The sequence below is a fragment of the Podarcis muralis genome, chromosome 4 (assembly GCF_964188315.1).
Source record: "Podarcis muralis chromosome 4, rPodMur119.hap1.1, whole genome shotgun sequence".
NCBI lineage: Eukaryota > Metazoa > Chordata > Lepidosauria > Squamata > Lacertidae > Podarcis > Podarcis muralis.
The window spans coordinates 32,251,342-32,264,611 of NC_135658.1; the positions used below are offsets into that span (position 1 = coordinate 32,251,342).

A 13,270-nucleotide genomic window follows, 5' to 3' on the forward strand; every position below is an offset into this window, starting at 1 on the left:
AGCCAGAGCGAGATCTGCCCGGCTGAAAAGGCAGAGTTGCGCGTTTTTCGGTGGCTTCTCGGATATTTCCTCTCGCGGGCTGCCCCCTCTTCCTGCTCCTGCTCCTCGTCCCCTCTCCGGGGGTAAAGGCATCCTCCTCCGAGCACCCAGATAAATAAAAGCAGAAAGAGAGCGGGGGGAACTCCATCCTTTGCAACTCTCCAGCCATGGTAGGAAGGGCTCAGCCCGATCGGAGACAATTCCCGCTGGTCCTACTGAGATTGCTCTGCCTTCTCCCCACAGGGCTGCCGGTCCGCAGCGTGGATTATAACCGAGGCACCGACAACATCACGGTGAGGCAGGGGGACACAGCCATCCTCAGGTAGGGGGCGATTGGCCAACTTTTGTTCTTCCTTTATCTTCGTCTCTCTCGTTCGGCAGTCCTGAACTGTGTGGCGGGGTTGGGGGAGAAGGAGATGGGCTGGACTGGTGTGTGCCTATACGTCTGAATGTGACTGTGACTTGGAATATGTTGATGTGGAGTTGATTCTGATTCATCATGCACACGTACAGGGCAAATACCACTGACTCAAAACTATTTGCCTTTCAAATTCTATGTTAAAGATGCACATAAAAACGAAATATCCCGCTGTTACCAAAGTATTAAGTACCAGGAGGCAAATAGTATTAAATGTTTGAAAATCCTGCTGCATCAGCTAATAGGAGGCAGTTCTTGTATCCACCCCCACCCCACCCCCGCAACACCCATCTCTTGCTTTTATTTGGATAAGAATGAGTGAAGTGAGAGGTGTGCAACTTGCCCTTCAGTGAAAATGGGTATACAGGATTCACACCACTGTTTAAATGAAAAGAGCTGGGTCTGAGAGAACACACACACACACACACACACACACACACTTTGTGTTGTTAAATGACCAGTCACCTGGGAAAGGAGTTATGAGAAATGTTTTTTCTCCCTCCCAATCATTATGCACTTCTGAAATTCAAGCACTGGTTAAATGAATTCATTCCCACTTGTTTTTGGCTCGTGTAAAAATGGGGTGTGGAGGGTGACTTTGCCTCTATTGATGACAGAATTCACTTCTGGCTAATAATAGTTTGAACTCAATGTTTGAATTCAGATGGTGTATGGTTCCTTGTTGGATGACTCCTTTGAGCCACGGCTCTTCTTGCCTGCTTGCTCTGTTGGTTTTCTTGCTTAGCCCCGAAGGAAAGGTGCGTTTCATGTATACATGTGTGACTGGGGTGGCTGGTGGTGGGATACCACACCTGAAAGTGTGTTGGTTTGTGCTGCCTCCTTAAATTTGGGACTGCAGAAATCCCTGTCCACATTAGTTGTTGAATGAAAATTCCCCACTATTAATTGAAATAAAATAATTTATAGTATTGTAATCTGCTCCATTTAAGGTAGTATAATTGCCCTACTGATGAAACTGCGCTCTGTGTGCGTGAGTATGTGCGTTCTGCATATTATAGCACTAAAACTATTGGATGTGATTTAGAATAAGAGTGCAATCTATGCAAAGAGCTGATAACGCACAACCCTCAAACACCCAGGGAGCAGTTCCTGGGCAAAGCTAATGACAACAGCAAAGTTTTTACTCTGTTCCCCTAGAATTGGTAGCTAGTAGACACAACCCTGAACTCTTGCCACATGAGCCCATGCTCATTCCCTTGCCCCTCTGTTCAATAATTGGAACTATATCCCTGAGTTCATATTAACTGGGGTCACCTCTTTTCCTTATGGATCTCACCACTTTGTTTTCTCTCCGAAGATTCCGGGTGCAGGAGGACTAGAGCATAGTATATTATCTTTATTCCTCATATTTGAAGCGCATGATGATATTAGTGCAGGGAGAAGGGATTTCAGAATGCAAAGCCAACAGGAGTGTGTGTATTTTTCTCCTCTTAACTCTCATGAGCTGAGAGTGTTCTTATCCTGGAATATCCTTTCAGCAGAATCCATTCCCCAGCTCTCCAGACTTGTTAACTTGCATGTAAGGTTTATCCACATGGAGTAATAGGATTTACAGAGTAATTCATCTGCCTTGCGTTCGTGATGGAAAGCTTTAGCTGAACCACAAACACCTAACAGTGGTGCTCTCTCTGACTTGGGAGTCTTTTCTCTATCTTCGTGCCTTGTCGGGATTCATGCCTCTGTTAACCCCTTTCCAGGAGGGCTTTCCCCTATGCTTAGTTCCCTTCCATTTTAAAATGCATGGTACAGTAATTCGTCTGGCTTGGCCTCCCCCTTTCCCACGTAGCACAAGAGGGAGTGTGCTCAGCTCCTCTGTGTACATATGGCAGCAGCGAAGTCATTAAGCTCACTTACCCAGCTAGGGGTCATTGGATTTCTATTTCCCACTTAACCTTGCAGCCCTGGAGTTTATCTAGAGATACTTGGTGCTCAAAATGCATTTACTGGGAAGATGTGTGTTAGCCTGCATGGATGTGACATGAAATGTGCATGTACCAATTTCATCCTCTTGTGTAAGGGGGGGGGGGGGTAGGCTGGAATGCGTTTGCATGCTTTTGTTCTATTAAGTATATTGGCATCCAGGATAGAGACGCACAAGTCAGAAGAAGGTCATATTTCCATTGCACCAAGTCCTGTTGGGCTAGAGTGTGTAAACTTTGAAGACTGACAGTTTTAATAAGATAACCAACTGAACTTTCCTGCTGTAGAAATCAGAGCTTCAGTGCAATGAACACAAAAATGTCTGCATCCTTTGTAAATTTGCTACAGGCAAGGCTCCAATTCAGGCTTTACCTAACATCGTTGGGAGTTTTGTGCATGCTGCACATAAATGTGTTCACTTGAGGCAATTACTTCAAGGATGTGCTCTAGGAGCACTACAGTCCACAAATACTACTAGGAACTGTAGACTGCACAAATCTATTGCTTAACTGCAAAGCTAACAGAGATAACTCTAGTGCTGGTGTAGTTAGTACTCTTTACCCCTCTCAATGTTTATTTGGGAAGAAATTAGTGTGCAGAACCAGGGATTGGAGTCACACCCTCTGGTCTTGCCCCACCCTCCTTGTACTTAAGGCTCCTGGTGGAATAGTGCCTATTTGTATAAAACCCATTCATGTGAATCATTCCCTGGATATGTGGAAGGTGTTGTTTGTGTGCAAAAGCCTATGCAAGTTCTAGTGCACAAAGTGGACACTTGAACCATAGCAGCACAGTTGAGGGTAGAGCCACCCTTTCAACACTGACATTGCTGCTACTTTCCTTGACAGGGCTGGGGTGTGGTTCAGTGGCAGTTAGGTTGGGGCTGCCATTGCCATTCATCCTTGACCTTGCTACTCCACCACCTCAGTCTCCTACAGGTAAGCAGCATAAACACCAGTATCAGGGGGATGACTCTGCTGCTTTGCCTCATGCCACTTACTACTACAACCCTTACACTTGTGGAGGTTGAGAGCAAGGTTCATTTTTACCTGAATGAATGTTTGTACAGAGCTGATTCAGCATGGGGTTATCACAGTAGAAAATTGGCTTTTCTTTTCTAGAGACATGTTCTGAACTGCTGGACATGTGCTTAAAACATCCAACTGGAAATGTGTGCAGCTTCTATGTGGGAGATACCTTAGCCAACAGCCTGCATTTAAGCCAGGCTCCTGGGAAAAAACCAGTGTGCCTCTTAGTCTGAGGTTCATCATCTTCACACTTTTTTTTAGTGCAGGTGGGGTGGAAGAACAACCATTTCCTTGTGACATTGCCCTACGATCCGTCTTACTAAGAACTAGAGATGAGGTGCAGAACTAAGAACCAGGACAAGGCATAGGCATAGGGAGTTTCCTTCAGCACACACCCCAAAGGAAATCTACCAGAAACCCTTATGTCAAGAAAGTCCCAGGAGCCAATCCTGCATCTTCAGGGAGATCACACTACTTATTTCCCCACATTCAAAAAACTCAGTGTCTGAACCTGAAACAGAACCAAAGTCCATGCCAGAATCGGTACCTACAAAATTGGGTAGGGAACCTTTGGGACGTAGAAAAGCTTTTCTAGCAGTGGGGTTTGAGGTGAAGCTACCTATTCTCAGTAGGCTGCAGACATTTAAGGGTTCAGACAATCCCCAAGCAGTGAAAGATCTTCTCCACATGAGCAATTGGACTCATCCCCCATGCAGGAGCTTTATGCATGTACATCTGATGCATGGATGTGTACATCTGATGCATGGATGTGTACATCTGATGCATGGATGTGTACATCTGATGCATGGATGTGTACATCTGATGTATGAATGAAAATGTGTGGATGATGGAGGGAATGTCAACAAAGGATGCATTAGCAGTAGATATGGAGTTAGCCCACACTCTCTTGAAGCACTGCCCTCCCCCACTACATTATTTTAAAATTTGGTGGTTAGTCTGAATCTCTTTATATAAAGCCTCAGAGTGGTCCAGACTGGCCACCAACAATCCATCAATCAAAATAATGCAGCTTTTAAAACAAACAAAAACCACATGGGAAACCAACTCTCTACATAAACACAACTTCCTTAAAATGCCTGCTGAAATAGAAAATTATTTGTCTAGTGCCTGAAGTTAAATTGGGAGAACATAAGAATAGTCTTACTGGATAGGCCAGTGGCCCATCTAATCTTGGCTCCTGTTCTCACAGTGGCCAGCCCAGATGCCCATTGGAATCCCGTAAGCAGAATCCAAGTGTAACAGCATTCTTCTCTCCTGTGGTTTCCAGCAACTGGTGTTCAGAAGCATATGGCCTCCAGCCATGGAGGCAGAGTATATCCATAGTGGCTAGTAGCCATTGATAGCCTTCTCCTCCATGAATTTGCCTGATCCAATTTTAAAGACATCCAGCTTGGTGGCCATCACTGCCTCTTGTGGTAGCAAAAGTCCATGGTTTAGCCATATGCTGTGTGAAGAAGTAGTGTACCTTCTTGGTGCCTGTCTGATCTCAGTTGGGAGGGCACTGTAGTACTGAACGCATGACTCCTGGTGGATACTGTCTGAGCATCTGAGACATGAGGGACCAATAACAGCTAATTCTCTGAAGGTGTCAGTGATTGGGCAAGGATATACAGAATCATCCTTAAGGAGTTGTGGACCCAAGTGGCTAAGGACCTTGCATATTAATACAAGAATCTTGAACCTAGCCCTGTAACGTATGGACAGCCAAGGCAAACTTTTAAACACTAGTATTATGTGCTGGCAGCAATATGCCATGTGAACAGGGCATTCATAACACCATGCCATGCACAGCTTTGAATCGTTTACATAAAATGAATCTCACGTTGCAAAAAAGAAAAGAAAAAGGGATCAAATGCTTGTATGTCTGTGTTGTGGTTGTTCAGAAGTGTTGTGTCAGAAGATCCTTTCTGCCTTTGCTTATGACCTCCTCTACCTGCAGTGCTGTAACAGAAAGAATCTCCCATTGCTATACAATAATAAACAAACACTGTTAGTGGATGAACTAGTGTAGTAATAGCGCAATGCACAGCTAAGAAAGAAAGAAAGGAAGGAAGAAAGAAAGAAAGAAAGCAAACTTACTTTATGCTTCCTTTATACCCATGTATAAGGTACATGGTAAAAAAAAGGAAAGAAGCAACAGAACTATATGAAACCTTTTGCTAGTATTGAAATAAAGTCAGCACCCTAAATAAAGTCTGTGCACACTCTATAGAGGCAATATGCATAAGCATTAACATGCCTGCACATGCATGTATATTCATGCTGCTTCAAAATCCAGAAATACGCTTTTTTAATTAAAGACCATTTAACTAATTCAGTTTTTTCAGCACTGAGTATAAGATAGCACCCAAGACTCAAATGCCCTTCTAATTCAGATTGCATATCATTAAGTACGACAAGATTAGTTTTAGAATTAATTCTCAGCTGGATCTGCATGATCAGAAGACTTCTGAAAATAAAATGAGACTCTACTCTCACTGCCCATTTCCCTACCTCTGGAAAGCTGACACCTAGGGGAGAGTTGTTGCTTCAGCAACACATCAGCTCAGACTGGGAGCTGTAGGCTCAACCCCTTCCTGGCTCATAGTCAGGTCCAGACTCAAGCAGGTGCTTCTATGCACTTCCCCTTCCTCCTAAGTAGCCTCATGTGCAACTAGGTATGTTGGCAGTTCTGAAGCTCCTCGCTGGCCTGCCATCTCCTCTGCTTCTGTGACCTTGTGGGAGATGAGATTAGATGAGGAGGCTCTAAAGAGCTAGCCAGAAATTCAAGCAGCCAGTGTGAAGTCTTCGGGCTCCACTGGCTCTGCTGGCAGTGTGGAGAATCCTGCTGCTTTTGTTCTTCCTCAGAGGAGTCTTCAGGTTCAAGGTCTGGGTAGGGGTAGGACTATTGGGAGGCAGTGTTGTACACCCAACCTCCCAAAATTGAGCATCACTGTCAGTTACTGAAACGGGGAGGAGTGAGACATGGGGAGCTTGATGTGGTACAGACTTGGCAGTACAGTCGTACCTTGGAAGGTACCTTGGAAGGCTGCAGGAAGCTCCTGCAACCAATCAGAAGTCATGGAAACCCTGTTGGATGTTCGGCTTCCAAAAATAGTTCACAAACTGGAACAGTCACTTCCAGGTTTGCTATGTTTGGGAGCCAAACTGGCAAGGCGTTCGACTTCCAAGGTATGGCTACTGAATTTAGACAGGATGTAAGTGTACCTCAATTTCAGCCTTTAAGCATCTCAATCATAAAAAGGGCCTTTAGACATTTGTATAATACTAATTACTATTATGTAATAATATGAGGACTTGAACTTGTGTTTTAAACTTTAAAGCATGGGTTCATGACCACCTTTTAGTATTGCATATGATACAAGGGTGGGTAGTATACACATCTCTGATTTTGCCTGTCCACCCTAGATTCTTATACCAAAAGATTAATATTATTCGGTACAAAGGTTGCATTAATCTAGTCTCATTAATTTTCAGTAATTGAACTGGAGTTTATGTTCCATTTCTGAATTTTGCATACCAGGTTCACAAAGGCTCTCTCCACATTTGTCATAATATTGAAGTTCATAAATATGCAATCAGTATTATGTGACCTTATGCAAATTGACCTAAAATGAATGGCACATCAGATTCACAAATAAAGCTCAACTTTTGTGTGTTTTTGTGTGTGGCAAATAGTGACATTTGAACCTAGACTAGGTGTTTTATTAGAGACTATTAATTTTACATTTGCTGATCAAATTTTAATTCTGGAGTTTGCCCGGTAGATTTATGATTCTGTGAATGTGCAGACTTCAAAATTTTATTTATTTATTACATATATATCCAACCCTTCCTCCCAAACAAACCCAGGGCGACAAATAATAAAGCAATTAAAACATCTTTAAAATAACTTAAAAGCAATCCCAATGCAGACTGGGAAAGATCTCAGTTTAAAAGGCTCGTTGAAAGAGAAAGGTGTTCAGTAGGTTCTGAAAATACAACAGGAATGGTGCCTTTTTAATACTCAAGGGAGTGGAAGTCCAAAGGATAGGTGCCAGAACACTAAAGGCCCATTTCCTACATGGTTTCCTGGTAAAATGGTATCTGTAAGAGGTCCTCACCTGCAGAGTGCAGTGATTGATTGGGTAAAGAAGAGGTGAGGCTATCTTTCAAGTATCCTGGTCCCAAGCTATATAGGGCTTTATACACCAAAACCAGCACTTTGAACTTAGTCTCGTAGCTAACTGGCAGCCAGTACATTGTTTTTCAACAGTGAGGTAATGTGTTGGCGATATCTTGTCATGGTATGTGATTTATGCATGGTGTTTCCTTTCATAAAGGGATGGCAACTTCATATAAAATGTTCTGTTCTCAGGTAGAGATATATATGCCACTATTACTTCCACCATAGACACATAGACACATTATTCATAACTGAAGTTAACTTTGTGAATTTTCTGAACTAAAAAAATATTATATTATGACTTTTTTTATTTTATACACCACTTAGTGCAATTTACAAAGTATAAAAAAACAGTAACACAAGCATTAAGATATAAACCATAAATATAAAATATAATGATAATACTAAACTTTATAGTTCACATTTCTGTTACCGTAATGGAAGTAGTCTGTGAATTGGGAAGTTGCTGCCTTGAAGAAGGCTGTTCGCCCAACTAATTTGTACTCAGAAAGGCAAAAATATTTACACTGTGCACTAGGCTTCACAAACCTGGTGTCCTTCAGGCGTTGTTGGACTACAGCTCCCATCACCCCCTGCCAGGGGCGGAGCTTAATGCTCCGGCACCGGGGGCGGAGAGCAGGCGGGGTGGGGCTGGTGTGCATCCTGGGGGTGGGGCGCGCTGCTCGCAGGGGCATGGGGCGCGTCCTGGGGGTGGGCCACCCAGCGTGGGGCGGGGGGCAGCCGCAATGGCACCCTGGGGATCACACTGTCAGGGGCGGTGCGCTCCCCCTGCACTCCTCTTCCTCCGCCAGTGCCCCCTGCCAGCACATGCAAGCTGGGTCTGATGGAAGTTGTAGCCCAACGACACCTGAAGGACACCAGGTTTGTGAAAGCTGCTCTATACACTCTGCTCTAGAACTGTCAACCTGCGTCTTTCAGGCATCTCATGAAAATGTGCAGAAAGCCACTGCTGAATCTTCTAGGAGTCCTTTATAACCCATGGAGCTCTAATCAAAATGAAACCTCAAGTGGCACTGGGCATATTGAGCAGAACTGAGCAGATGGCCATTGCAAATAGCCTCTAGGCCAATGTTTTTTTCTGCTAGTGTATTTAAACAAAACAGTCCTAAGAAGGAAGAACAACTAACTGTACTGATAAAAGTGATGCTAGCTGAACCAATGGCATTTGAAGTCAAAGCTGAACTTGATGCTCATATTCTCAGGAGTACAAATGCAAAGATATCAAAGGCAATTTATACACACATTTGATTCACAAATATGAAAATTTATATTCTTTTAAGCCCTAATCACAGTCACGCTGAGAGAAATGTGGGACGTATGTACCACTAGGCACTTTTTTCCTGTATGTGGGTACAGATGAAGGGCGGGAGATGCTTTGGTATTAAGTCAATCTGTGCTAATACACAATCTTTTCATTGCAGTGGGATACAGGGAAATGCAATAATTTGATAAAAGCAACTGCTGATACTGAATTTCAAGTCCCTGGGTTGAGTTGAGTTAAAGCTAAAAGAGAGAGAGAGAGAAGAGATGCAAGCAATTGTATTTAACAGTAATGTGTCTGTCTAATCTGGATTATATGTAAAAAAATGAATATAACCCAGAGAGGCTATAATCAGAGACTCACACTGATATGTGATATATAAAATATTACTGATGCACAGGGACCAATACAGAGCCTTTGCTTTGTGCAGTAATGGACAGAATCATGAAGAGTTGTAACTGGCTCAACTTCACAGTATTTTGAAAATGAATGGCCAGGGGTCCTTATATAAGGGCTTTTCTGGGGACAGAAAGCTTTTGCGCAGTGTCTAGTGGATCCTGACCTGCATGTAAAACCAACCCTTTACAGCTGTTTGTTTGACCCCAACATTAACCCTGACTTTGCTTGTTTCTGTTCTCTAACTGCTGCTCCTTGGCTTGTCTGATCTGACACTTTTTAAACCCATAATAACATAATAAAAGTCTGAAGCCCCATGTAGCATTCTTCTTCCCATAGTGATCAGCTAGCTGCCTCTGGGAAGACCATAATCCTGACAGTGTTGTAACAGTCCTCCCCTGCATTTGGTGTTCAGTGCCTCTGAACTTGGACATTTCACAACTCTTTATGAACCTGGCCTTCCAAACCAACATGCATTCATACTGAAAAGTCTGAATCTGTGTGCCATTTTCTTCTGTACGTGGGCACAGAGAAAAGGGGGATGCTTTGGTTTTCACTCTGTCATCCTTAACAAGCTACAGTTCTGTTCTAGTGTGATGCAAGAAAATGGTTAAAAGCAAAGTCCCATGTTTTTCTAATTTTTTGTTCTTCTAACTTCTATAGCTCAGTTGGTAGAGCACGAGACTCTTATTGTCAGGGTTGTATGTTTGAGCCCCAAGTTGGGCCAAAAGATTTCTGCATTGATCCTCATGGTCTCTTCCAGCTCTACAATTCTATGATTTTTGGCCTTGCCATCTTGGAATTTGGCTCAGCTTCTGGGTATGTGGCCACCTGCTGGCATTGCCTGGAATCTGGACCACTGTAGCATCCTGCCTCTAAATGTGTCTAAAGAGTGATGGTCTTTTTCCTACGTCTTTTACTCCTGTCTACCACACCAGGTAAATGCCAACCACATCAGTTACTGAAAACAAATTGTGCTAAATACTCATTCCTCTTACAATTAGTGGTAGCGCAGGGATTGAAAAAGCATTTATCTAGCAGCATATAGCGGATCACATTAACTTTCTTCGATTACGCACCATGTACACTGCTGAATTATTAGAGAGGGAGGGCATTTTGTTTGTAGTGGATTAGAACACACATCCAATGTTTCTGTCAGCCACAAAAGAAAAGATCTGAGGAACGCTAAACATACTTGGACTGAAGACGAAGCAGGGTACAGTGGCAGGTTATTGCAAGGATAAAATGGGAACAATCCCTATGTTAGCATACCTCCTTTTGCTGCTTGGAGGAACGGCATGATATACATGCAATGAATAAATAAATGAAACAAGGCAAGGAGGTGTCTTCTGTGCCAGCAGTGTGGCAAGCTGCAACACAGCAATCCTATCCTTGGGGTATCCAGTAGCTCAAGTCTCCATTTGTGTTTCTTCTTTTTTGTCTGCCAGGAGCAAGAGAGCCTATGGTGCAGTTGCAGTTGATGGGGTGGGGGCTAGCTGTGCTTCCCAATGGATGGATGGAGTGACTGCCAGTTATCAAGAGGGAGAGGAGGGGTGAGGAGATAGGGGTGCAGCAATGGATGTCAAGTAAGCAATGCAAACGTCCCCACCCCACTGACGACTACTTATATATGGAGCCTCTGGAAGGTTTGCAGCCTCTTGAGAGAACAGAGCCCCAAGGAGCAGCAAACTGACCTTCTTCCTCAGTCTCATCATTTGCCATTTAGCATCATTGGTTTGTGGCAGTTGCTAAGGCTTTGCCAATTGCCTGCTATCACAGATTAGCCAGAAGTTATGGGGAGGGAGGATGAAAATAGCCTGCTCTTTTCTCTTTTACTCACTACTTATTCCTTAAGGTTGCCTTCCAGTGCACATAGGGTTAAGATTATATAGATATATGACGTTGTTTAGTACCTACCAAAAGATGGTTCATAGCAAAGAGCATCAAGTCAATGTGCGTGTTAAGACGTTTCGTTTAAATTATACGATCATTTTAAAAATGAGGTGAGGAGACAAAATGAAGAGCAACACTGACTGTACATAAGAATAAATGGCCTGCTTTTAATTGCAACAAATATTCTAATTGAAGAAGAATGTGACCAAGAAATTTCAGCCCAAAGGCATTCATTTTATAAAAGTTGCAAGCGTGCCTTCCAGGAAAGAAGGACTTGGATTAAATTTCCAGTAATAACACAAATGCAATGCTTTTTGGCCTTCAGATATTTTATTGATATTTTGGAACTGCGCATGTGGATAAAGATTCTTCAAGCTGAACAGCAACATGGCATTAAAACAAAGTTTGTGTCCTGCACAATCCAGATAAAGGAAAAGTGAGAGCTGCATAGATTATAGCTTTTATTAGCATACAGTTTATAACAGGAAAATGCAGTGGAGAGCATTTCATTAAAGATTGGCTGTATACATGTTCAGGCTATAAAGCGGTTTAAATTTACTGACACGACTACAAAAAAAGCATTGTTGTTATTGAATGGAATAGTGGAGCTCCCACCCCTCAAACCAAGATTATTACCCTACTGTTTTATTGACTGTCAAAATGCAAGTAAGGATGGTTTCTTAATAAATGCTTAAAGCCTACCGGTGTTCGGGAGACCTATTCACACCGTGATGCAACCCACTAGATGCAGCATTTATATGCAGCTGAACTTCACAGGTGAGCAGAAGGCAACACAGCCATTAATGTTGTTTCCCTTCAATCTGTACAAAATGCAATGTAAACTCAAGGCCATTTCAACATAAAAAGGCAACCCCCCAAGTTTGCTATCAAATGTGTTCTCAAGTGGGAGCTGTAGCAAAATATGACTCTCTGATGAATGAACCTTTGTGATAAATGTGATTGTTGCATTCACATGTTCCATTTTTAGGCATACACTTCAAATACCTTTACACCTCAAGAATATAGTGTATGAAATCACCATGAAACAGTGATGCATAGATATATAGAAACAATATTTTCTCCCCACCCCCACCCCATTATTGTGCCTTGCATGCAGTTAATGCTCTTCATAGTGCTTCAGAATGGAAATGTGACAGAATGTGAGCACCTTGGAGGTGGAGTCGACAAGGTCAAGATGAATCCAGATGGGTTATACCAGGGTTGCACCAGACTTTCTACCCAACAGGGAAGAACGTAACAGGAAATATTCCTATAAGAACCTTCTGCTGGCTACATTAAGCTATCATAAGCCTCTTCTTTCTCCTAGCTATCCCTTTAGGGAACCCACATTTTTTTCCTGTTGGGTTTTGGATGAAAAGAACAAGGGGATAAGAAACAAACTAAGGAGCTTCAAGTATCCCTCAAGAAAAGACAAGTCAAACACAGCAGATCAGTGGGTAGAAGAAACTGCTATATGTTCTGAAATGAAGAATGCTGTTTTTCTTTACAATGTCTATAAATCATGCTCTCTTTGTCCACAATAATTTGAGGAGGTACAGCTGAGTGTATGATGCAGGGAAAACCACATCTCTGAGAATATGCAGAACCAACAACAACATGCCTGAACATCAAAAAAACCACACTAAAATACCTAGTTTTTCCAGGAATTGTCATACCAAAATCTGAATTTATGAAGCCACCCTCAGGATTAAGCATTTGTGAGCACAATGGGGGATATCCATGCACATTTTCACAGAAGAGAAAAAGAGAAAGCCCTTGTAAGCTCTGTTCTGCAGACTTCAAGGAGTAAAAAATAGAGATCCTGCTACATATTTTTGCTGGTATCTTACGTATTCTTAATATAGTACCGAAACTTTAGATATATACACCTAGGGAGACAGGATGCTGCAAAATATACAACCCTGGCAGGAGAGAAACTTGTAAAATACTTGGTAATGGAGGAGAGTTGCAAAGGGTACCTGCCTGGAATTTGGAATATAGGCACGTAATGATGTACATATCAATGCAAACTATATGCTTGTAGGGGCCTGTATAGGTGGATTAACAAATCACAGGTGACACTTGCA

At 42.7% G+C, this 13,270-nt stretch overlaps 1 protein-coding gene across 3 annotated transcripts in view; it reads left to right on the forward strand.

Moving 5' to 3' along the window:
* The window catches only part of LSAMP (limbic system associated membrane protein), a 1,415,745-nt gene that overhangs the window by 968,912 nt on the left and 433,563 nt on the right, over positions 1-13,270 (forward strand). For 2 of the 3 annotated variants that reach the window (XM_028726537.2, XM_028726540.2), the window contains exon 1: positions 7-361. In XM_028726537.2, the coding sequence (XP_028582370.2) occupies positions 207-361 (155 nt within the window). In that variant the 5' untranslated portion in view covers positions 7-206. Of the gene's footprint in view, positions 1-6; positions 362-13,270 lie in introns of those variants that run through there. The other variant, XM_028726538.2, reaches the window with a different exon arrangement.